At 42.0% G+C, this 25163-nt stretch overlaps 1 protein-coding gene and 1 long non-coding RNA gene across 6 annotated transcripts in view; both read left to right on the top strand.

Annotated features, from left to right (window-relative positions):
• LOC135184028 (uncharacterized) overlaps positions 1-22864 on the top strand; it is a 189825-nt gene extending 166961 nt beyond the window's left edge. Inside the window, exons 3-4 of the long non-coding RNA XR_010305825.1 lie at positions 16347-16397; positions 22501-22864. This is a non-coding gene — a long non-coding RNA (uncharacterized LOC135184028). The remainder of the gene's footprint in view (positions 1-16346; positions 16398-22500) is intronic.
• Positions 22865-23846: 982 nt separating this feature from the next.
• The window catches only part of GRIA3 (glutamate ionotropic receptor AMPA type subunit 3), a 164960-nt gene continuing 163643 nt past the window's right edge, over positions 23847-25163 (top strand). For all 5 annotated transcript variants that reach the window (XM_064159493.1, XM_064159491.1, XM_064159492.1 and 2 more), the window contains exons 1-2: positions 23847-24024; positions 24888-25046. In XM_064159493.1, coding sequence (XP_064015563.1) covers positions 23934-24024; positions 24888-25046 — 250 coding nt within the window. In that variant the 5' untranslated portion in view covers positions 23847-23933. The remainder of the gene's footprint in view (positions 24025-24887; positions 25047-25163) is intronic.

Genomic DNA, 25163 nt, shown 5'->3' with positions numbered 1-25163 from the left:
CTGCTATTTGCTGGCAGATATTGCCCTGCATAGTACTGCCATTGCAGGAAGAAGCCAAGTACTAGAGACAGCTTAAGTCTTTGAAGACTTTACATGAAGTCTTTGCCATGCGAAGACTTGAGATGTGAGTGGTTTTGTCTTCCTAGATGTAAAGGGAGATGAAGGTGTTAATGGCAGATTGAAGGGCTGTGGTGTTAGCACGCTGCTTTGAAATCTGCACAAGGTTTTTCTGAGCAGGGCATTTCATGGTGTGACAACCTGGGAGGGCAAGCACATTGCTGGTTTTTCTCCACACCACGCTACTTGGAGTGGAAACAGATGGGAGTGAGACTGGTATATGAACCTATGGAGCAGTAATCAGGTACATAAGCTGATGTGTCACAGGGCGCTATAAATGCCAGGCTTAACTGTGGTGATCCATGTACAATGATTTCAGTCTTTTTCAGTACAGAGGTCCTGAATGCATTTCAGGGGAAGCAGAGATTTGTGGAGGGTGAAGTTAAGCCGTTTTTTTTTTCTCCTTACTCACCTTTCTTGGATCCCTTCTAGGCCACTACACTCTGGAGTTCACAAACTGTAGGCTGAAAACCGCTGCTGTAAACACACACACAAATCAAGCAGTGGACTAATGTTGTTTGTAGGCTGTCATTCACTTCACATTTGTTTTGTCTCTCTGGACTGCAGGCTTTTCAGGGCAGGAACTGCCATTTTCTGTGTACAGTGCTCAACACAGCAAGAATTTGATTTCAGGTGACAATAGTGGAACTCTAACAATGCATAACAATAATGAATGAACACAGTGATTGTCATCTAGTGTCAGGAAGGATACCTCCATAGAAACCCAGCAAGTCAGAGACCTGATTACAGTGAGGCAGAGAAGGAGACAAAGGACATTTTCCCTCCCACTACTGACTCATTTACAGATTTTTCCAACTATTTTCTTGGTACAGCAGGACAAAGATACTTGGTGGAATGTGCACCAAGCTATACTGCAATCATGAGAAGGTGCAATAGAAAATGGTGCAACAGAAAATGGTGCAACCATGCCTGCTGTCTTACATGTACCTGTCTAAAGACTGACACGAATATTGTACCCATGCTGTTCGTTCCAGAAATCTGACATTTCTCAAGATGAGGCCAGATGTGTTTACAGATGGATTTCTGAGTTTATTCAAGCTGAAAGGTACTTCTCATCTTTTGAAATGTCAGACTGCTGCTCCAAGAAAAATGAGTACAAGAGATAGGGCCACTGTTGCACAGCTCCATTTTTAAATGAGCAATATCTGATTGAAGATCCCAGCATTCATACAGCTCAGTGTTTGGCTATGATATATTGGCTGCACTGGAAGACTGTAGTTATTTGAGCTCACTGATTATTTGCTTCAATTGCATGCCCACAGCAGCCCCCAAATTCTAGTATCCTTTACAACCTTTAAATCCATTTCAACATCTGTAATATCACCTAAGGGGCTTTGCTTATTTAAATGAGTGATTTAATAAGCTAGAGGGCACAGGTTTGCTATAGAGCTGCTTCATAGATGGGTGAAAAGAGGCACAAAGAGAGCACAATGTAGTTAGAAGTGTCACTGTGAATCTGCAGTGAGCAGGCTACCCGTGCATTGCAAGAGCAGATTTGGAACAGCAGTACTGAGTGTGTCAGAAAGATTATGATTTACTGTCTCCTGCTTCAACTTCTGGCACCTGTGATTTTTACACAACTTATCTGTATATCCTATACTTCAGTGTTCTCTGTAGAATCCACACGTAATATCTAAGCCCTCATACCATACTGTTCCTGGACCTTCCATGCATATGCTGCCTGGAGATGTTGTTAAACAAAAAGCATCTGTTAATGGTATGGGGCGTGACATTGTACTTTCATCCTAGATTAAGTCAATAATTAGTTTTGACTATTTGCCTCAAAATTGCTTGGATATGGAGAATGCACCACACCAGAAAATCAGACAGAAGAGCAGGACACTAGAAATAGTTCATAAATAACTTGAATGCTAACAAAACCCTGTTTCAGTTCCCCTGGTACTCCTGGAACCATGTTAAGACCCTAGTCCAAGGTAGTAATTTGGATTTGCTATTGTTCTTAAAGTCCCAATTGAATCTCTGTTCCAGAGCACAAATTACCTAACCTACACTTAGAAGTGGAACTGCTCTGACCCAGTTCTGCAAGAGCAAGAAGAATTTTGTTTAGTTTAATATTGTTCAGTACAAAATTAAAGGCTAGCTTATCTGTAACAGCTGCAAGGTTTAAGTGTGGCAAAAGTGCTGTGAAGGACTGGGTCACCTAGCTTCCGTTAAAAGAAATGAAAAGTGAAGCAGCTTGGAAAGTCTGCTTGTAATTTTTATGTTTATCTTTTATGTTTCTCTTTCCCTTAGTGAAGGTGTTTGTTGTCAGCACATCACTTCTTACAAATCTCAGTGCTTGACATAAGCTGTTTTATTTTCACTTGTCTCTTCAGACAATTTCATCACAGTCTCTCCTTTTTTTCCTCATATGGCATCCTTCTGTGAGAACAAATATCAACATTAGATATTTTCTCCTTGTATCGAGAAGAGAGGTATAATGATGCTAAAATAACTTTTAAATAAAGCTAGTTCTGCTCTTCAGATGAGGTAAGGGCATGTTCTTCATCCTAAAGAACCTGTTCCATGGAGTAGTTTGTCAGATAAGATTTGTATAAACAGGCTGTAAAAAAATATGTAGCTGTAAAAAATAACAGAGCACTTAACTCAGAGCACTCTATGAAAAAAAAATACAATATCAGGCCAAATCAAGGAGAGTAACATCAAAAAGAAACGTCTAGATCTACTCAGTAGACATGGAAGAAGAAACCTGTATTGCAGCCACTATGCTGTTGTAGTACATCTCTGTGAAGAACTGAATTCTACCTGCATCTTCTACATATCTGACTTCAAATGTCTTCTTCCTGGAGACATTCTTGAAACTTGCCTGTTCAGCTTTGTAACACGTTGGTTTGGGCACTACAGATAGTGAAAGCATTGTTCATTTCTCTACATGGATTTTGGAAGGGCATTCAAAGAGGAAGCCTAAAGGTTCTTACAGAGTCAAGAGACACTGACTTTTAGTCCAACAATTTTCTGTCCAAAGAAGCAAAAAATATTCTCTGTCATAAGAAGGCAGCACAACATTGTCTTGCTCAGGGCTTCCCACAAGGCTTCAGATGCTGGTACAAAACCCATCGCAAACCTAGGCAGGAAAATCCAGGCCTTCTGGCCTCTTTCTGGTTAGTGCACCCAGGTGTTCAGCTAATTCAGATGCTGGTTGTTAATGCATACTTGTGGTCTCATATGGAAATTGTTATAAAAAATACTAAGTACAAAAAACTGATTTGAGTTATGGACAGTGTAGGAGGAAACAGATTCAACTGCAGAGCTCTCAATGCACTACTGATGCCAGTAATAACTTTGTAGTGCAGCTCTTGTTAATAGAAGCGATCATAGTTTCATACAGAATGAAATAAATTCACTAATTAGTGCAGTCTGGTATTGGGAAGGATTTGAATACACACTCCCCTACACACAACCTCTCAGAGGACCTCAGTGTCTCACATTCAGGAAGCTGTGTGGTAGCCTGAGTCTATATTTGCTGCTGCAGCAAACAAACATTTGCACCTAATGATGACAAGGGTATCGTCTTTATGCCATAAACAATTGATTTTCAAGCAAAGATAAGAGAATTATATATTATGTATTCCATCTGTAAAACTAATTAACTCCTTTGATTTAGCTAAGAAAGGTGATGTTTTCTGAAGCTCAGCTTTACTGAAAATTGACCTTTCCATCTACAAACATACCATTTAATTTACAAGAGAAACAAAACCTTCGGAATTGTATTTACTCAGTAACTTTAATAAAGGTCAACTCTTTTCAGAAACAATTGTAAATGTGGCATTTAGCCTTTCATATTTTGGAAAGTGTTTCTGAATCTCCACATCCAGATAGAACATTGCCTTTGAATTAAAAACAACTAAATATATAAGAACAAAGAAATTTTACAAAACTCTCTAGAGCTGTTGTAATTCACCCTGACACTTCCCTAGCACTATTTCCTTGGGTCTCCTGTGTCTTAGGTCAACTAATATTCAATACCTATAAGACATGTGCTGAGGATGAATATAATGTGTTTTAAAAGGACTACCAAGTTCTGCAGGAAATAGAATAGGATTTTTCTTTGACCTTTAGGAAGGAGACTTGGCAAAATCATTGAAGAAAAGCTTATTCGTCTGAGAGATGGAGGCCCCAGTCCAGCAAAGCACTTTAGTATATGATTGACTTAAATTGTGGTCAGGCCCACTGCAGCCAATGAGTCTGTTCCTGTGCATGAAGGCCAGCAGCACTCTAATTCTTATGATGTGTATTGTAGTTGTGCCCAAGGAGCACAGTCCTGCTGCGTAATGGACAAACCAAAACAACCCAAGCACCACCAAAAGCCAAAGGCCACAATGGACTGAGCTAAAAAGGTGGCAAGTTCAGTGGGAGGGGTTTTTTGAGACATTTTGTGGGATCAATGAATCGAATTGTTCTAGTCTCCACTCATGGAAAGCAGTACCCAGGCAGAATTTCTCTCTCATGCTCACCTGTGTAGCTGGAAGGACTTTGTTTTGCTTCTTGCCAATTCTCAAATAGAAGCTGCAACAAATGAAAGCCATTTGGATGAGAATGCCTTTAAGTTTCTGCAATTTGAAGTGCTAAAACAAGATTGAATTTAAACCCTTTTGCTCCTGGTTTCTCTCTGAAAGTGCATTCTTCCTTAAGATTAGGCAACGTTAAAGACAATGCTCAGCTAGAAAGCTTCCTGGCATCTCAAGTGATGCTGTAACAGGAAAAAGATCTGGAAGTCTGCAGTGGACTTTCTGAAGAAAAACCAGTCTCTTACAAGGTATTCATGATGCTCTTCAGTGTGTGAATCCTTTCAACGAGTTCAGTGAAGAAAGGATTTACATAAATCCAATAAAAAAGCTTACATTTGTCATCATATGATAACATTTCAAACTAGCATGTGGAAAATTCTGCCTAATAGAATTAACCAGAGAATTGGATGGCTCAGGACATTTCAGTCAGATTAATACTAATCTTACAACGATTTACAGTGTGAGGAAACTTTCTCTGCAAAATAAACACACTGTAGTCAGTTTAAAAATGCTGTAAGTGTTTATTAAAATGGTGTTACACCTGGAATGTATTAAAATTGCCCTCCCAAGAGCCCTTTTCTACAGTTTTTAACCAATATTAAATTCCATTGCCTTTAAGAGCCTAAAATAACTGTTAATGCATCCCAAAATATCATCTCTTTTATCTTCAGAGCAGGGAGGTCATTCTGCCCCTGTACTCTGCACTGGTTAGGCCACACCTTGAGTACTGTGTCCAGTTCTGGGTCCCTCAATTTAAGAAGGACATTGAGATGCTTGAGCGTGTCCAGAGAAGGGCGACGAGGCTGGTGAGAGGCCTCGAACACAGCCCTATGAGGAGAGGCTGAGGGAGCTGGGATTGGTTAGCCTGGAGAAGAGGAGGCTCAGGGGTGACCTTATTGCTGTCTACAACTACCTGAAGGGTGGTTGTGGCCAGGGGGAGGTTGCTCTCTTCTCTCAGGTGGCCAGCACCAGAACGAGAGGACACAGCCTTAGGCTGCACCAGGGGAAATTTAGGCTCGAGGTGAGGAGAAAGTTCTTCCCTGTAGTTTTGCATACAGAGAATCTTGAAGTCCTAGTTTGAATTCAAATTTTACATCCCTTAGTATACTAAGAGAGTATTGATTTTATCCTCACAGTTCTACTAGAAACTGTCATCACTTGAGCTGTGGAAGCTGTTTGATTCTCTATGAATGAATGGCTACAATAATGAAAAGGACTAGTTGAAGTACTTGGCAGACTTTTCCCTGTAGTAGAGACCAGTGATGTTTTGTCTATATGAATTATTTATCTCAGTACTAAAAGAGCCTAAATTCTGTCTCATTGTCTGTCTAAAAGCATGGGTTGATGATACAAGTTCTGTTATTCTTTCCCACACTCATTGTGATGCGTCCTTCAGCTTCATAGACTGACTGTATTCTTTCAAATCTTTCAGAATCCTTTGCACTGTTGTCACTGAAAATGAAATCTTACTCAACAAAGCTCAAAGCCAGCTAGTCAACTCTTTATAATGTATTTTAAGAGACACCTCCATCTTGTCATGTGTCATTTGGACAGTAAAAAAGTGGCAATAGCTGCTACGAAGCAAGAAGATTCAGACTGTAGGTACCAGGTCAGGCAACAGATAGTTTGTTAGAGAATAAAACTAGGGGAAAAGTTCTAAAACTCCTTTAGTAAATCTTTACGTTTACCAGGACAAATTCTCTTCTAGGCTAAAGAAGTGAAATCATGTTTGAAAGCCTCACTGCTTTGGTGAGAAAGTACACTGTGGTTTAAACATCAGAGTGAAACAGAAAAAAATGTGTGAATTTGCAATGAGGGTTTAAAACAAGGTAAATAGGGAGTCAGTACATTGAGTTGACTGAAAGAAACACTAACAAATGCATCATTAATTTCTGACCTTGAAAACAAATATTTATAGCTTTCATTGCTAACTATTAAGATTTGGTGAAACTTACTTTGTTAGGATGACCTGTTTAGTAATAAGCACTGCTTTGAACCAAGTAATAAAACTCAGAGTGAATATTAAAAAGGTTCTTTCACAAAGGAACAAATCTCCATAATACAAAATTCTGGGAGACAAATATATCCACTGTCAAGCACCAGCTGTGCTAGAGTTTCATGTTTATCTTACAGAGACCATGGGCACTCAAAATGTGCCCTTCACCCTTTCAGACTGGGCATAAATATTTCAATCAAGAGAATTCTGTTCTGTTTTTTATAAGTAGAGTAAGAAAAATGTGTAAGAAAATTTTGGGTGAACATGTTCAAATATTTCAACAGTATTTGTTATTTGTACTGGTATTTGTCAGTGGGATTTGTCTTTGAAAACTTGCTCATAAGGGACTGCAGATATTGCACTTGCAAATGTGATGCTTCTGACTGCAGTTCCAACATTCTAGCAGCATGCCAAGGGGCTTATTGGGAAGCAGTTGGTGCACAACATTATCTAGCTCCCTTGTATCCTCCTCCCTCTCTTTCTCCCTGGTTGACACAACTTTCCACTAGCAGTTTAGAAACTGAAGAGAAAAAATACCCAGTTCCCATGTATTTCTAAAATATTCAGAAGTCCTACTGAACACAGTGGGAAGTTTACATATGAAAGGATAACAAGATTGGGTTGTAACCAGAATTCCTACTTGAAAAACCTGGCAAAAGCTTACGCTCTAAGATTTAGAGATTATTGGAATGCAGCAGCCCCATGTTTCTGTTCAGTTGCTACTCTAATCCAGGATGAAAGATATATAAAATAGACCAAAAGTTTCCTATTAAAGCCACAATCTTGCTTAACAGGCATTTTTTGTTATTTCCTTTCATATCAGTTCAGAAGAAATAAGCATAAAGAGAGCATCTTACACAGGACAATCATGCAAAGGGCAAGGGAAAAAAATAAGCTAATGATTGCTCTCTTGGTGATGTCATATTTCAATGTCCCAGTATTTTGTCTCCCATTTGTGGCTTCTAAGCTGCTTCACGCTCCTTGCTAACATTTGATTAAGACATCACATGGTATCTTGAAGGTGATATGGCAGCTGCCCCCAGGCAATTTGAAACAAAAAATAGAGGTGTGAGTGCGCCCACACACATATGGACTGTATTGACTTGTACAGAACCAGTCTTCTGAGACTAGTGACAGATAGCCAATGAGTCTGGGTCTTCGGCTGTGCTCTGAAAAACACTGTTCTGGCTGTAGATTTTGCTGACTTGTTTGGAGCAGACTATTAACTCTCGCATAAACTGCCTGCACGCACTTCTCTATTTTAAATGCGGTTCATTCTTTCATGGTTTTGTGAGCCCCTGTTTGATGACAAAGTAGCTCTTCGCTTGTCAAAGGCTGAATGCCACTTCTGTACAGCACTGGAGCTTTTTGTGCCTAGCTATCAGTGCGTGCCAGTGTTCAACAGCAAAGTGATGAATTCATAAAATGTACTAGCTGCTCAGCATTAAAAAGTCTGCACCACTAGGATGTGATAATCGTACTGACTTCTGAGAAAATGTTTTGGGGTTTGGTACTACAAAAGGTCTTTGTGACTGGCAGTTGGTGCTCTAACCCCTACTAGTAAGAGACTTCTGCAGCATTCTTCCCCTCTCTAAACAGTGTATTTGCTGATGTGCTCAGCCTGTGCCTAGATGTGCCAATGAAAGCTTCCTTTCCATTTTTACACATGCTAGTGACAGAATAAATTTTCTTTCCCCCAAGAGTTGGGTTGGTTTTTTTTTTGGTACATAGGATATCACAGCTTTTTGAGCAAATAAGCATTCTCATTGGAAGTATACACAAAGATGTTTTGAGAGAGCCGATGTGTTTGCAAATCATCCAGATATGGATCAGAAACAATGGTATGTGACTGAGGTGACTGCTAACACTTAAAAACCTAGAGTGCCAATGCTTCATTCCTTCAATATGTAAGGAAGATGAGCAGTGCTATTGCCTTTAATTCCTCTGGAGGATTTCTCCCATGAATATGTATATGCAGGCCCTGCTGTTCTGTTTAGAGATTAGGTTTTAGAAAACTGAAAGAATTTGCTATTAATGCTGAAGCTGGAAGGGGAAGATGCAGCCATTGACTATATGCGGTTATGATGTTATTTTATTCTGTGCAGTCATTAACTTGCTCACATCTCTGAATAACGTGGTCACCAGTTGCTCTTAGCAAAGTTTCTCACGTTTCTGTGACCATGTAATTTAAGAGATGGGCTCCTAGAGACAGATGAAGGAATGTAAGTGAAATAAGAAGAGATACTCTGAGGATATAGTAGTTGAAATTCTCTAATCTAGACCTGCTGACATATAGGCTCCTGCATCTATATTTCACCATAAAGTAACCAGGCTTCTCTGAATTATAGAGCTTCTGCAGCTCTCCCTGATTTATATTCTTTTTAGGTGCCTAAATTAGAGACTTGATTTCAGGAGGTATTATTCACAGTTTAAATGCAATGCAAAATACTTCCACTCGGTGCAGTTATTCTGTTTTTAAACTGTGTTCAGATGCTTTCAGTTGCCTAAATGGGGAATCAGAGTTTGGTTTTCACCTCTCTCTTTCAGTTTCCTTATATCAGTCAGTCATCCCTGGCTCTGAAAACACAACACTGCTAAACCCTTTTTAAAAAAACATGTATCACATAATGTGTTCTTTGAGTGTTTGAGCCTGTGCCCATTGAGGTCAATGACAAAGCTTCTATTGACTTCAGTGATACAGAATCAGGCCCTGAGGCTCAAAGAATTGGTGCATTGTTAATCCCTTGGTGCTAGCAGGCAAAAGGGGCTTGTAAATGCATATCCCACTCTCAATAAATGGATGGCAAGCAGGCAGCATTTCTTGTACCCAAAGCACATGCACCTCATATAGGTTTTTAGAAGTATAAGTAAAATACAGTCACTCTCCAGCCCCCAGAGCTAACTTTTCTACCTTTGGATTAAAGCATTGTTAATTAGCAACCCAAATTCCGCTGAATTGATCCGACCAAACACGATTCCAACATATTTATGTATGGAACAGATGTATAGTCTGCTTGGTTTATTATCTCCCCTGTCATCGATCATGTACAGTACATTCTACAGAATAAAGTTTTGAGATGATTAACTGCCCTCTTCCCCATAGCACTTCGCACATTTGATCGATTTCTAGTCATTTCATTCAGCCCTGACCTTGCTGTGCTACAGTCCTTTCTATAGCTCCAAATCCAGTTAAGCTGTGCTTAGTGTCTGAATCTATAGCTGGATGACTGAAATATTTAAATATTAGCTTTCTTTTTCTTGTTCTATATTCTATTTTGGCTTCTTGAGTTGCTAAGGTATGATTTCAGTACTCTGCATACAAACTGTAGGTCAGATCCTGAGGTCTGTAATCCTTTCTTCAGCAGAAAAATCTTAAGATGAAAATATGCTCCAGAATTTGCCAGGTTATTTGGCTCAGTCTCCTACTATGGTGTTTGTTTGTTTTTTTTTAGAAGACTATTGAAGAATATCTTCTTTGAAATGCTGAAAAATATAAGGCAAGGAAGGTGAGAGTTGGACAGGAAAAAGATAGTTTTCTAATAATCTGAATCCAGAGGCAGAGAACATGATCATGTTTCTGTGAAACAGCTTTCCTCTCCATGCTGCTCCTGGAATAATGGAGCTGCTTTTGTGATCAAACTGCCTTTTACCTCCAAATCGTTTTTTTTTGGGGGGTAGAGTACAAATCATACAATCTATTTGAACAGAAGGCAAAGCCATAGAGCTGAAATACACACTAGCCCCTACCTGAGTAGTGTTGCCTAGAGTGGGGAATCTGTTTATTGCATATTCACACTCAGCAGTCCTGCTCACAGCTGATAAAATCAGTTGTGCTGGCTTTTGTGCCAAAAATAGGCTTTTGCTGCTCTTTTGCTTCTGTTTTTCAGAAACAGCCAACACAGCTTGCACATGCAGGCTGGATTCTTATAAGCATCTTCAATCGGACTGAAAGTTGCCTAAGTTTCAGTGTGTTACACTTGACAAACCCCACTGACAGGCTTCAAGCTTCAAGGACGTCACTGGGGGTGTAATTAGAAGGCAGTGGAAGGCCTTGTTTAGCCTTTAAGGACTGTACTTGAGATCGAGAGGAAAGAGAATATGACTTGACTCTCAGGGCCCCAAATGAGTTTGGAAAACTGCGAGCTTGAAAGTGCATTTTTAATCTTAAAGGGAATGTGTTTGGTACAAGTAATCAAGAGATACAGAGTCCTCCACAATGCTGTTTTTGCAAAGCCTCTGTGAAGTATTTAATTTCTGGGTCAGTTGAAGTACTCAACCTTTTGAATCAGAACTACATCTCGGCTGTGGGGAATGTATGTAATATACATGCACACACACATACTGCTTTTAAGATATGACAATCATGACCCATTCAAAACAAAGATAGAGCATTACTTCCTACAGCTTTTTGCACTTGTGATCTAATGACCTGGGAGTCCAGCCTGATGTCTACTGATGTCAGTGAGGGCTTCTTATTCCCTGTGTATGAGACCAGAACTTTATCTCGAGGTTACAGTATTACAGTATCACCAGGGTTGGAAGAGACCTCACAGATCATCAAGTCCAACCCTTTACCACAGAGCTCAAGGCTAGACCATGGCACCAAGTGCCACATCCAATCCTGCCTTGAACAGCTCCAGGGATGGTGACTCCACCACCTCCCTGGGCAGCCCATTCCAGTGCCCAATGACTCTCTCAGTGAAGAACTTTCTCCTCACCTCCAGCCTAAATTTCCCCTGGCATAGCTTGAGGCTGTGTCCTCTTGTTCTGATGCTGGCCACTTGAGAGAAGAGAGCAACCTCGTCCTGGCTACAACCTTCCCTCAGGTAGTTGCAGACAGCAACAGTTACATCTTTATATTTCTAGGCTTATTGGTCTGCTGACCTTGAGGCATTCTGTGAACTTTGGAAAATGCTGTTGCTACTAAAAGCTGCCATTCAGCTTCCCTTTGGCTTGAGTAGCCTAAGTGGTCCTGTACATTCCAAAACCTCACTAATTCAACAAAAGCCTTTTGATGAACACCAACTAAATTGAGACAGTAGATCTTCCCTGATGAACCACTTTTGGAAATTTTAGTTATGTTTTGTCATCAAAAATGAATGTTGCTGACGGATGTGAGAAGTGCTGTCAGCTGATCTTTGCGTTTTTAGCTTACAGCTATAGTTCTGAGAAAATTATTTTCATGTGTCTATTTTAGAAGATCACTATCAGCTTATTTGAAATGTAGCATAATCAAGGCATACGTGGCTATAAAGTTAGGGGCATTCTGCTATTTGATCAAACTGCAGGAATAAGCTGTTACCAAAAAGCTGCTGTGTATATTGCATACTGGAAACGCACCAAAATTGGTTTACTTTTGGTTCATTGTTGTGCAAAGTATGAAAAATGCTTTTACTGAGAACAAGTAAAACAGCTGGATTCCACTCTTGGTTTAAATAAAAATCTCAGCACTTCTAAGTTCCCAATGTTATTCCCAATGTGAAATAGACCTTATTGTGGCTTTCCAGTACCTGAAGGGGGCCTACAAGAAAGTCGGTGAGGGACTTTTTAGGGTGTCAGGTAGTGATAGGTCTAGGGGGAATGGGTACAAGCTGGAGGAGGGTAGATTTAGCTTAGATGTTAGAAAGAAGTTCTTCCCCATGTGGGTGGTGAGACACTGGCACAGGTTGCTCAGGAAGGTGGTGGAAGCCCCATCCCTGGATGATTTTAAGGCCAGGGTGGATGTGGCTCTGAGCAACCTGGTCTAGTGGAAGGTGTCCCATGGCAGGGAGAGGTGGAAACTAGATGATCCTTAAGGTCCCTTCCAACCCTAAAAATTCTGTGGTTCTGTATAATCCCCAAGCATCTTTCTTTCTAGTCAGGCAGGCTCCTCTCCCTTAAGACCATATGTGAACTGACCTGTTAGAATACACATCACTGGACTGGTAATTGTCATTTGCCTGTGCGCAGATTTGCCATTGAATACTGACTGAACAGAAGCTGAGCAAGCTTCTGGCACTCAAAGCCACATTTTACAGCTAACCGTTGTTGTATCTACAAGAATGCAGCCTGCTGAGGTGACATCTTTTCAGCATTCTTCTGCAAAAAGAGATAGAGCATGTGGAACGAGGGGTCAAATGCTGAGCACAGGTATACACATTGACAGGTAGCTTCTAACAAGAGCCAAGTGGGAGATAAATGATTCAGAAACTACAGGGTCCAGGAGATGCATATCTTGAAAAGCTGTGATCATTATGCTCTAATTCATACAGAATTAGAATAATGCCATGTCTCCTCCTTGCTTACTAGAGATATTTTGTTTTTCACACTCTCAATACATTAGTAAGTCCATAAAAGAGATTTTTATCCCCCAGACTGAATCCATAAACCAAACAGATCTACATAGCAAACACACAACTTCATGTGTGCCTTAAAGCCAAACTCCTCACTGAGAAGTTTAGGAGTGCTGATCTACTTAGAAGTTGAATTCAGCTCTAATGGCAAAACCAGGTTCAAAGTTCATGTACATTAAGGCATCATGTGATGCTGAGTGGAATGGGGTGGCCCTAAAGCTATGAATAAACTTGCAGTGAAAACATACCCTTTGTTGTTGCTGTCACTGGGTTTCAACTTTGACAGCAGAGTATTTCCCTGAAGAATAACAGAAACAAAACTGCTTTCCAAAGGATTTCCAGCATGTCGCTTTTCATATATACTTAATTCTTCAAAACCTTCTAACAGCACTCCAGAAATTTACAGCACCAAGGAGCCCTATTTAGCAATGCCTTTCCATTAATTTGCTGGGCTTTTTTGCTTCAACAGCGTAATTATGTTAGAAATAAGGAAATTTCTGTGTATTCATGGTCCAATTTAATAGGCTCCACTACTCTGCTAAAGCACTGCAGTGCATCAGTTGGAATTAATTATTATATGAGATTATACTGCAAATAACAACAGTATGTCACAGCAATGTCTAAGGTCTACCTTGCAACACAAGAGTGAGGAATTCAAAGTCTAAAATTACACATTTGCCTTTCGTCTTTTGCTTGCTACATCACACTTCAAGTATTACAGCCCCAAAGAAATCCTGCATGAGACTGGCCACTTCTTAGCTAACACTTCTGGTTGACTGTGTATAGCTGATTAACAAAAAGGTGTGCTAGTTTGAAGCAGGGTAGAATGTTTTGGTGCGAAGAACTGGATCATAGGCTGTGAAAGGAAAACAATGGTGATGTCTACTCCCCTCAGAGTCTTGCTGAAGAAGAAAGTAAACATTAGGTAACACTCTTGCCATCTTTGGCACTCTGCTTTGAGATTCTGACTGAGCTGCATCTCCCTAACCTCACCTTCCACTCACCTTTGCTTCTTAACCTCTTGGCTGAACCTCTGTTCTTCCTTAGGACTGGGGTAAGGTTGAGAGGGGCAGGGGGAAGGTGTAGGGGGCGGTTGAGAGCCCCTCCTGGGGACTCAGGTTTCTGGGAGAGGAGTTGTGTTTCTGTATTACTTTTTACCTTGTATATTTCTGTATATAACTGTACATACTGTAAATATCTGCTTGTATATTGTGCTAGCTGTAAATAAATAGCTTCATTTATATTCCCAGAGCTGGCTGAGACTAGTCTGGGTGACTTCTAAAGCGGAGGTGGGGGGGGGGGGTAACTCCCAAACCATCACTGTTAAGGACAGTTCTGCATTGTCTTGCTTTTAGATATTTAATTAACTACTTAATCACTGCTGCTTAGAGTCAATGTTATAACCTGGGTATAGGAGGCAGGCTACTGGTTCTGGAAAAGAATAATATTTATGCAAACAGGTTTCAGTCTGGCCTCTCTGACAACTTAATAAAAAATCCATCCTCTTTTATTTTATACTTTCTGATGTATCAAGAACAAATAGCTTAGGAAATATTTTAAACAAACACACACAAAAACCTAGTTCTGCCTTTTTCCTGTTGTTCCACAGCCTCCTTCTGCACCTCAGCACTATGGATAAGTAGGAACAAAAAAGGCTATTAGCTTTATTCAAAGACCATTGAAGTCAATAGAATGGTGCTTAATGAATGCAGTGGGGTTTAGATTAAGATCCAGGCTACTGCATCACAAGTACTAAGGAAATAGCATCTGAGTCATGCAAAGGAAGGATTTGATTTGGTTTACATTTATTGTTTTGCATTTGTTAAGACACAGAAATTATTATCTGAGATTGAGCATGCAGCCATGGTTTGATGTTTCAAACAGTTGTCTATAGTACCAGAGTGGCCTGTGTGTGCTAGTTTGAAGCAAGCTGGAATGTTTTGGTAACAGAACTAGATAATGGGCAGTGAAATCAAAACAATTGATGTCAACTTCTCTCACAGTTACGCTGAGAACTCTGGGAAGAAGAAAGACTTTTTCTCCATTTTGTTTCTCACTTTTGCTTTTGCCTTGGACCTGGTCACATCTCATTAACCCTGCTCCTACTAACCTTGCTCCCTAACCTCTTGGCTGCACCTCTTTTCTTCCTGAGAACTGGGGTAAGGTTGAGAGGGCCGGGGGGAGGTGTTGGGGTGGTTTGAGAGCCCCTCCTGGGGACTCAGGTTTCTGGGAGGGGAGTTGTGCTTTTGTATTGTTTATCCTTTGTATATTTCTGTATATAATTGTATATAACTGTATATATTGTAAATAGCTGCTTGTAAGTTCTGCTAGCTGTAAATAAATTGCTTCATCTATATTCCCAGAGGCCGTCTGAGTTAGCTGGGGCAAATACAAAGTGTGGGAGGGGCGGGGTAACCCCCAAACCATCACATTGTGGTAGAAAAGGGAACAATTAGATTTCGCATCCTTAATATTCAGAAAGCAATTCAGAAGATAAAATAACAATAATTCAAGAGTAAAAAAAATTCTTCCAAGATTTCTTTAAGTAATTTGAAGCAAGAAAAATCACAGTGCTTCTTTTTTCAGCTAATTATACCCTGTTGAAACATGATTCTCCAGAGACTATATATGCAGCTAAGCTAAACAACAAAAATACTTTTTCAACTCCAGATAATAGAATATTTTTACAGGAAAGGAAGTTTCTGCCTCAACTTTAGTCTTAAGGGATGTCCAGAACAACTGTGGAGTCTGCTACCTAGTTCCTAAACAATATATATGGAAAGGTGAAAAAAGTACAGTTACATATATAGATTATTTAGTGGTGTGCAGGCCTTGATCAGAATCTTTGTGCCATGCAAAATACGATAACTGCATTTATACTGCAGAACAGTCAAACAAAGTCAATTTATCCTCCTGCACAGTAGAATTTATTTCATTGATCTGCAGTACTTTACACTGGATGAGGATTTGGTTCAGTATATCTTGAAAGGCAGCCGTAAGAACTCTGGAACCATGAACATCAAGTAGATAGAAGTCATTACCTTGACTTTGAGTCAGTTACACTGTGAAGTCTACTTGCAAACTTACTGAAAGTAACTACTGTATGTACAACACAGAGCATTGGAAGTAGGATACTCTAGCAACGTCATGGATTAGACAAGGCTCCCAAAAATAGATATTCAATGATAGATAGCATGTTAGTGGTTGAATGTAGCTATTGACTGCCTATCAGGACACAGAACTCAAAACAGGACTCTAGCAGTTTGCATGTTCAAGAGCAGTTTCAAGATAAGCTGCTACTAAAACACTATTTAACAGATTATAATAAATATCTCTTTTCCTGAAAAACAGGTCTATGGACTCCTTGGGACTCATGGGCTACTTCTGAAGAGTCTGCAAAAGGTAATTAAGGAGAGTAATTCTATTGTCTGTTGACTTCAATTTGCTATATAAGGACCACTGCAGATCTATTGGAAAATACTTAAGACTCTTCAAATTGATATAAGGTGAGAATTGCTCTTAAAAAAACCTTCTGCAATTGTTTTTTTCACTTCTTATGCTTTCTGCTGTGCTGAAGAGCAACCACATAGCTTTGTACTGTAATTATCAAGATCCACTACAATTGCTACAAGGTGTGACTTACAAAGTCAAACAACTTTTAATTAGGAATGGAAGTTTCATAAAGCACGAGAACACTCCTGTTAATGTTGGCTGCATCACTAATATCTGATCTTTTCAAAGAAGCCACTGGGATTCAGAAGGATTTGCTTGTCTTCTGAACACTGCAGATTATCAGAACCACACTGTGTTACATCAGTGTAAGTGTACAGCTCTAGTCATCTTTGTACTCTCAGTTAATCCTGCTGAAATCAATAAAACTAATTCATCTCTCTGCACGTGGACAAACCAAGTCCTTCACAATATGACAAAAATATGATTTAAAAACTTGTGTATTAGATCTGGTATACAGAGATCAAATTCTCCAACCTTGTGGGTTAGACTACCATGTTGTAATAGGGTAGCTCTCTCTTCCTATGAATTTTCACTGTTGCCTTCTCAGGTTTTGGACTCTTCTGTAAATTCCCCATATTGACACTTTGCTAACATCTTTGTTGTCTTTCTTCCACTTATCTTCTTGTTAGGCTTTGAGATGTTGTTGGAAATGCTGGGTAGGTTAGGTAGGTCTCCATGGGAGAGAAAAAAAAAAAGGTTGTAAAGTACCAGAACTGTTCATTCTTAACATGTCTGCTTTACACACCTCTTCCTTCTGAGGAAATGCTTTCTCTTCATGGAATTTTAATAGGGAAATGCTTTCACATTCAAAGTGACATTTCCTGGCTAGTGGTAGCAAATCACTCCACAGACAGTATATTGCCCAGGATGAAGGGAGAAATATCTTGGAGTTCCTTTCCTCTGTGACTTCTTTTCCATGTTAACTAATAGCTTATTTATATGAATTGAATGAACTCTAAGAAGTGAGCTGATTCCATACCCTAGTGCTGCAAAGAGTCATTCCATAAGCAAAACAGGATTTTTTAAATCAGCGGAGGAGTGAATGTCAGTTTTCTGCATAGCCCCTACAAATTTTAAACTACCAGACTGATGGCTTAGGAGAGGGTAGGAAACTCTGTCTGATCAACTGGAACAGAACAACTCTGAAATCCTTAACATTTCAGTGAAAAATGTCAATTCTTTTTGTCTGAACATCCATTTCTAATACTCTATGTGGTGTTTTCCAAAGACATTTCCAGTAAAAGGCACTAGGGAAGATTTAAACTGAGAGGAGGTGAATTATGGAGATGTAGATACACTGGAGGAAAATAGCCTTTTGACTGGCAAAAAGTGATTTGACATGATTAATCACTACTTAGAGCTAAAAGAGATTGTCTTTAAGGAAACTGTATTTCAGTAATTGTACGCAGAAGTTACATATTCAGTGGTCAGATTTCGAACAGTTGAAGTGGTTATGAATTGGATAAAACTTCCAAGATTGCTTGAAAAGTGTGTTTGTAGGTATGAAACAAAAAGAGAGGATTCACTTTTTAATGGTAAACAGGGGATACCACTACTTTTTTATTTGATGTATTGTTTATTTAAGTAATAAATATAGATGAGCACAGCAGAAGTACAGGTTTAAATAAGAATTGTGGGGCTGCGTTATTCCAGCAGTGCCTAGTGTACAGTTAATCAGAAAGCAGGAGGTAACAGAAATTGTTTCTGACATTGTGGGACTATAATAACACTGCATTTCCACCAGCCCTGTAGCTCTTTGAAGACTTAGAAGTATGTATCCTAAAGATACCACAAATCTAAGAAAAATTAAGACATTTGTACATGCTGTTTCCACATTTGTGGCTTCGTTGTGCAACTGTAGTAGATATAGGCTATTACTGTAGCAGTGCTTAATTCTGATAAAAGTGGCTGCATGAATTTGCTTCTGCTACCTGAAGTTGAATTAGACCCCAGTAATGGAGTAAGGACTTCTATTTATCAACAGGTTTCCTCTTTGACTGCGTTCCTATACAAACCTTCATCATCCTTCTGTGCCATGGTCTAGCCTTGAGCTCTGTGGTAAAGGGTTGGACTTGATGATCTGTGAGGTCTCTTCCAACCCTGATGATACTGTGATACTGTGATATTCCTACATGCCAGACCATAGGCTGCCAGGATGTACTGGGTAAATCCTAGCTCTGATAATAGGAGTAATAAACAGTAACTAAGTAATACATAACAGTAATACATAATAAGTAACAATAAGTAAAACAGTAAATAAGTAATACATAACAGGAAATAAGTACGTTTCTTTGGGTCCAGAATTCACCTGTTAACTGCACTAAGCAAAAGTTAATAACAAGCAAATCAGTGATTCAGGGTCTCCTAATGCTGACCAGCAAAAAGCTTTCAGGGAACATTAGACATATTGGAAACTCTTGTCACACGTAGGAATTGGTCTTTCTTGAGGCATCCAGGAGCTACTTTTTGCCGTGAATTCTGAATATTAATCCAAATAACATTTTTCTAGTTGGTTTAATGCACATGCTCTACTAATTCACATTAAATTTGAAACTTTAAAAACAATTAATTTTGCTGAGAATACTGTGTGGGAGACAGCTTTATAGATTAGCTATAAACTGCATACCAGAATATTTCTGTTAAACTCTCTCGTCTGCTGCCTTTTAATTTCATTTTATGTCTCTGTTATTGCATGGTAATGAAAGGTAAATAGGAAAGCTTCAACAGTTTATTCTATTCCCACTCGTAATATAATCAAATCTTAACTAGATGTCCTTTTGACCTATATTCCAACATGTGTGAAGCTGTAATGTCTGTATTCATTTTCCCTCCTTTGACACTGTACTTTTCCCTTGACTCCTTCTATGTGACTCTTCTCCCTTTAACCCCTTTTCATCATTGCTTCTGTCTCTCCCCACTATCATTCTATCTGTTAACTGTCTGTTGTGGAATTAATCAGTTTAGCTAATCAAAATTCTGACATAAAGTTCAGTTAATTTTGTGTCCTTTGTTTTTATAAAGAAACAACCAGTTTAAAACAGCACCAAATGAAAGGCTGTAAGACACCATTGGTAATACATTTATTGGCAATTAAAACCTGATTTGGTTGGTACTGGGAGAAGAACAAGCCATTCTAGAAACCTGCTGCCTGAGCATCTCTCTCTCAATTAGAAACAGGAATGGCATAAGTGATAAAGTCAGCTCAGTGCAGTCAGGGCAAAACTGAAGCCACAGAGTCCTAGCATAGATTTCACCATGACTTTATGCTAACACTACGAGTTTAGCCTAGTAACATCAGGAAGCTCAGTGAGAATGCTGTGTCCTGAATTCCATAGCATTTTTCTAGTCTACTATTAGACTTTACAATGAGAACACTAATTATAAATCATCACCTCCTCCTGCTCAGGTAGACAGTCCTCAGAATCCCCTAGTGTCCCAGAACGCTATAAATCATCTAAATATGAAACTCTGATCATCTTGCAAAATCTTGGTTGTGTTTAGTTAGGAAAGGTTTGGGAAGGCATCTGGCATGGCCTCGGTTACCATGGAACTCATTAACTTGAGTCACTGAGCATCCCTAGCAGGATACATAAGCTATTTGTGTGGCATTAATATCCACATTAAAACAGTCAATTTCCTACCATTTGTCCTAGGACACAGGCTCACTGTAAGAAACATAAACTGGGATGGGATCTCTTTGGGTTTCTCCAAAATTTGTGCATATTGAAAATGCTAATACTAATAACAACATGTATATTAAGGGCTTCAGGAGGAAAAACATGGGAGATATGAAAATTTATTTGTCTCTTAGCACAGATATAGCTTGGATTATAACAAGACTCTTGATTTTGAGATGAGGCTGTGAAATATTGTTTTATTAGAGATGAGGTACCACTCTGCTGGCTGTGTCTGAAAATGAGATTCTGAAACATGCCACCTTCACTCATGGCTATTTTGTTTCTTCTCTTGTTCTAACATATAAAATGTTAAACATAATTTATTTCATATTTTTTTCAGCTCTCAGTGTGGCAGGTGGCAGTCAGCCTGGAATACACAGCTGTGGGGATGGAGAGAACTTTGTGGGAGCAAGTGAACAGGAAGAAAGTAGGGCCATTAGGAAAGGACACCCAAAAAAAGAGGACCTTGAAGTTTTAGGAAAGGACTGGAGGTGTGCAGAATAAGGGAAGACAAGTAGTTTGGAACCAGATAGATATGTTATTTACCTATAGGAAAGTGTTTTTCACAGCTATCTCGAATGTACCTGTCTCTACTTTCAGATCTGTTGTGCTTACTAAAAGACATTTGAGAGGAGTGCTCTACAGTGAAGCTATTGCTCATGATCTTAAGTCTGGGTTTGAAATCTGCTTAGATGAGCTGGGCCAATTGCTTTCCTTGAACTGCTTTTGCATTTGTAAGAAAATTCATAGGTAATATTTGTTGAGTGTTTTGAGCTTGAGAAGTGCTATAGAAGATGGACTTTATGCCCCATCTGTCCACACAGATAACCATTAGAAAGATAATATGACAATTGCCATCTCAGTCTAAAAAGGGAACATTAAGAGCCATCCATATCCTGATCCCTCCTGCTGTCTGAATTGGAATAGACTCCACCTTCTGGACGTGATTGCAGATGACACCTAGCTAGGAGAAGGTGTTGATCTGTTGGAAGGTAGGAGAGCCCTGCAGAAGGACCTAGACAGGCTGGATGGGTGGGCAGAGGCCAATGGGATGAGATTTAACAAGGCCAAGTGCAGGGTTCTGCACTTTGGCCACAACAACCCCAAGCAGCTCTACAGGCTGGGGACAGAGTGGCTGGAGAGTAGCCAGGAGGAAAGGGACCTGGGGGTACTGGTAGATAGTAGGCTGAAGATGAACCAGCAGTGTGCCCAGGTGGCCAAGAGAGCCAATGGCATCCTGGCCTGCATCAGGAACAGTGTGGCCAGTAGGACATGGGAGGTTATTCTTGCCCCTGTACTCAGCACTGGTCAGGCCACACCTTGAGTACTGTGTCCAGTTCTGGGCCCCTCAATTCAAGAGAGATGTTGAGGTGCTGGAATGTGTCCAGATAAGGGCAACAAAGCTGGTGAGGGGCCTGGAACATAAACCCTATGAGGAGAGGCTGAGGGAGATGAGGCTGTTTAACCTGGAGAAGAGAAGGCTCAGGGGTGACCTCACTGCTGTCTACAACTACCTGAAGGGAGGCTGTAGCCAGGTGGGGGTTGGTCTCTTTTGCCAGGCAACCAGCAATAGAACAAGGGGACACAGTCTCAAGCTGTGCCAGGGGAAGTACAGGCTGGATGTTAGGAGGAAGTTCTTCACAGAGAGAGTGATTGGCATTGGAATGGGCTGCCCAGGGAGGTGGTGGAGGCACCGTCCCTGGAGGTGTTCAGGAAAAGACTGGATGAGGCACTTGGTGCCATGGTCGAGTTGACTGGATAGGGCTGGGTGCTAGGTTGGACTGGATGATCTTGGAGGTCTCTTCCAATCCCGTTGATTCTATGATTATCATAAAGGAGCACAGAACATGTAGCAACCAATGCATGCACCTAGGAGTAAGTGGAAGTCACATATATGCTGCCATAGCCATATATTATGCTCTTGCATCATGAATATGGCATGGGTTCTTCACCTGTACCTTTGGCTTCCTTCAAGAGTGGTGTTTTGAATCTTTGATGTTATTGATTAGCATATGTGCAGTAATTGGCCCTCATCTTACAACTTGAGCACTTGCACAAAGCTATAGGCAGTGGCACTGGTTGATTATTTTGCAAATGCACAGCTGACTGCTTTTGGAACTAACTCAAGTGAACACAGACCCAAAGAACACCAGAGTCTGAGATTAAAGAGAAAAAAATAAATCAGAGGAGGGCCAAGGGGAAGTGACCTGCTGAAATCAGAGAAAAAGGAAACATTAAGTAAAGAACAATCTTCCCTGGGCCTATGAGATGGACTAGGTGACCTAATATCTTTTTTCTGTCTCCTTTTTGTACAGTTCAGTGAGCCTCAAAGCAACAAATAGAGAAAAGAGCTGCAGGATCTATAGTGCAAGGTGTCAAGGAGACAGGTGCAAGACCAGCCCCTCAGAGAACCAAGTTTCAAGTAGAGACACACAACAGTTTCCTGCAGATGTGCAGGCCAGGAGCATATCAGGCGTGATGCTCTGCCAAGCTGTAAGCAGCAGAAAGGAACACAGGATGCCAAACACCACCTGCCTGCTCCCTGCAGCCACCGGTAGGCCATGATGCATGCTCCGTGCTGGGGCAACTGCTCTGGAAGAGATCATGTTCCTTGTCTTTTTCCAGCATGAGGGATGAAAAGGGGAGACTTGGATTTCTCTCCTTTAGAGGAGGTTGGGAAGGACCCTTGTGTGGGATAAACTCATCCTTCTGTTTTTTCACTTCATGGCACTGTGGGCAGGTGGATAAGGGAGCCCTCCCCCTCAGGCGTTAGCACTGGAGCAGGGATGGGGGGCACTGGGGAGCAGGGTAGGCAAACCCTCTGGGAAAGAGCATCGTTCCTCATCACTTCTGTGGCCTCTTCCACGCTCCCTCCAGCAGCCCCCGCCTCGCCGCCAGCTCTCTCTCCTGGTGGGCCTTTTCTCTCGGCCCCCCTGCAAGGGGCAGGCCCGGCGGCACCCGGCTGCCTCTGCCGCCTTTCGTTGCCCGGCCCTGAGGATCCTGCACCGCCCGCCGTTACCCATCCCTGCCCCGCCGCCGGGTGCAGACAGCCCCCTGGCCGCGGACAGCACCCCGGCTGCGGACAGCACCCCGGCCGCGTCCCATTCTCGCCCTCCAACCTCCTCCCCCAGCTCGGCTCGGCTCGGCTCCCCGCCCTTCCCCCGCCCGCAGCCCGGCGCACGCACGGCTCTCACACACGCACTCACACACACCGAGGCGATGCAGCTTTAAAGGGGCCAGCTGCAGCCCGGGGGCCGGCCCACGTGAGGCCGGTGAGCTCCCTCCGACCGCAGCCCCGAGCGCTGCCGCCGCGGCCGGGAGACGCCAGCGCAGGGGCTGAGCGGGCCGGGCCGAGCCGAGCTACTGCCAGCCCGCCTCACGCCAAGTTTGATCGATAACCCCCTCCCGGCCCGGGCGGAGCAACCTCGCCGGCTCCGCTACCCACCATCTTTGGGGGAAGTCCCTGCGCTGGGGGGGGTTGCTGGAGACGGGGGGAGAAAGGCAACCTCGCAGCCAATGAGCCCTCCCAGGCTGGGGTGAAGGCAAGAGGAGAGGGATTTGGAGAAGGAAGAGAGGGGGAAAAAAGAAAGAAAGAAACGGGGAAAAAAGGAAGAAAGGAGGGGGACCATCCTCCCTACTACCTCCGCCAGCATCGCCACCACCATTGACACTACTCCGAGTCTCCAGTTGCGCCCATGCCTGTGCCGCCAGTTTCGTTTTAGGGGCTGAACCGCAGGAGCTGAAGAAAATGAGGCAGAGCGTACCCCGGACCCTCCTGCTGCTGCTGGCGGGGCTGCTGGGGAAGGCTCTGGCGGGGTTCCCCAACACCATCAGTATAGGTAAGCGCCCGCCGCGGCAGCGAGACCCGCTCCTTCCCCCGCCAGCCGAGGGGAAGTTGTGCGGAGGGGGAGCGGAGGGCGAGCCCGGGCAGCCCCGGCAGCTCTCGGGGCCAGCCCAGCTCCGGCTGCTTCCCACTGTTGTGAGCGAGAGGCGGGAGCGGTACCCGGGTAGCGCTGGCGGGCGGCGGGATGCGGAGCCGGGCTGCTGCGCCGTCCGTTCCCCTCAGAGGCGGTAGAAGGATTCGGTCTGTGCTCATGCGGAATCGTGCCCTGAAGCAGCACGTCCCATGTAGCAAATAATGTGAGAGAGTAACGGCGTGAATCTGTACCGACGTGCCCTCAACCTGGGGCCGAATGAGCCGTGATGCTGAGGGCACGCCAGGAGAACTTGGTTTATTTGCTGCCTCTCCCTCAACGATGCCCGTCCTCCGCCAGCCCGTTGAGAACCGCACGTTTGCCATGCCGCACGCCAGCCCTGTCCTTAGCACATAACTCTACACAGCGTATTTGGGTAGTCTGGACATCGTTTGGGAGCCACAGATCCCCAAGTTAGGCTTTTAAGTCTGTGGGCATCCGTGTATAAGTGGCCTGCTATTTAAGGGGCACCTGCAGCTCCCGGTCACTCAGGGGGTACCTGGATGCGTTGTATGGCTTTAAAAGCCTAACTTTGAACTTGGTCTGTGTGCTCTCTTGTACATGCTCTGCCAGAACTATATGCTTAGGCTTAGCCTGCTCCTGTCCATTCTTTCCAGTGACGTGCAGTATGCAGATGTAACTTATTGCCACTGTTTCTCCTCAAAAGCATTCTGAAACACCTTTTCTCTTTTGTCCTTTTCCTTTTTTTCTTTTTTTTCCCATCCCAGGTGGACTTTTCATGAGGAACACTGTTCAAGAGCACAGTGCATTTCGGTTTGCTGTGCAGTTATACAACACAAACCAAAATACCACAGAAAAGCCCTTCCATTTGAACTATCATGTAGATCACTTGGACTCTTCCAACAGTTTCTCAGTGACAAATGCTTGTAAGTAGATACATTCTTTTTTACCTAAATATTTGTTACCTGCCCTTAGAGTCGATTTCTCCCTGGTAACCTGAAGTTCTTGTTTATACAATAGAGTGGAACAAATGTGCCTACTGA

This window comes from Pogoniulus pusillus, chromosome 19 (genome assembly GCF_015220805.1).
Source record: "Pogoniulus pusillus isolate bPogPus1 chromosome 19, bPogPus1.pri, whole genome shotgun sequence".
Classification (NCBI taxonomy): domain Eukaryota; kingdom Metazoa; phylum Chordata; class Aves; order Piciformes; family Lybiidae; genus Pogoniulus; species Pogoniulus pusillus.
This window is presented reverse-complemented; position numbering and strand designations above follow the sequence as displayed.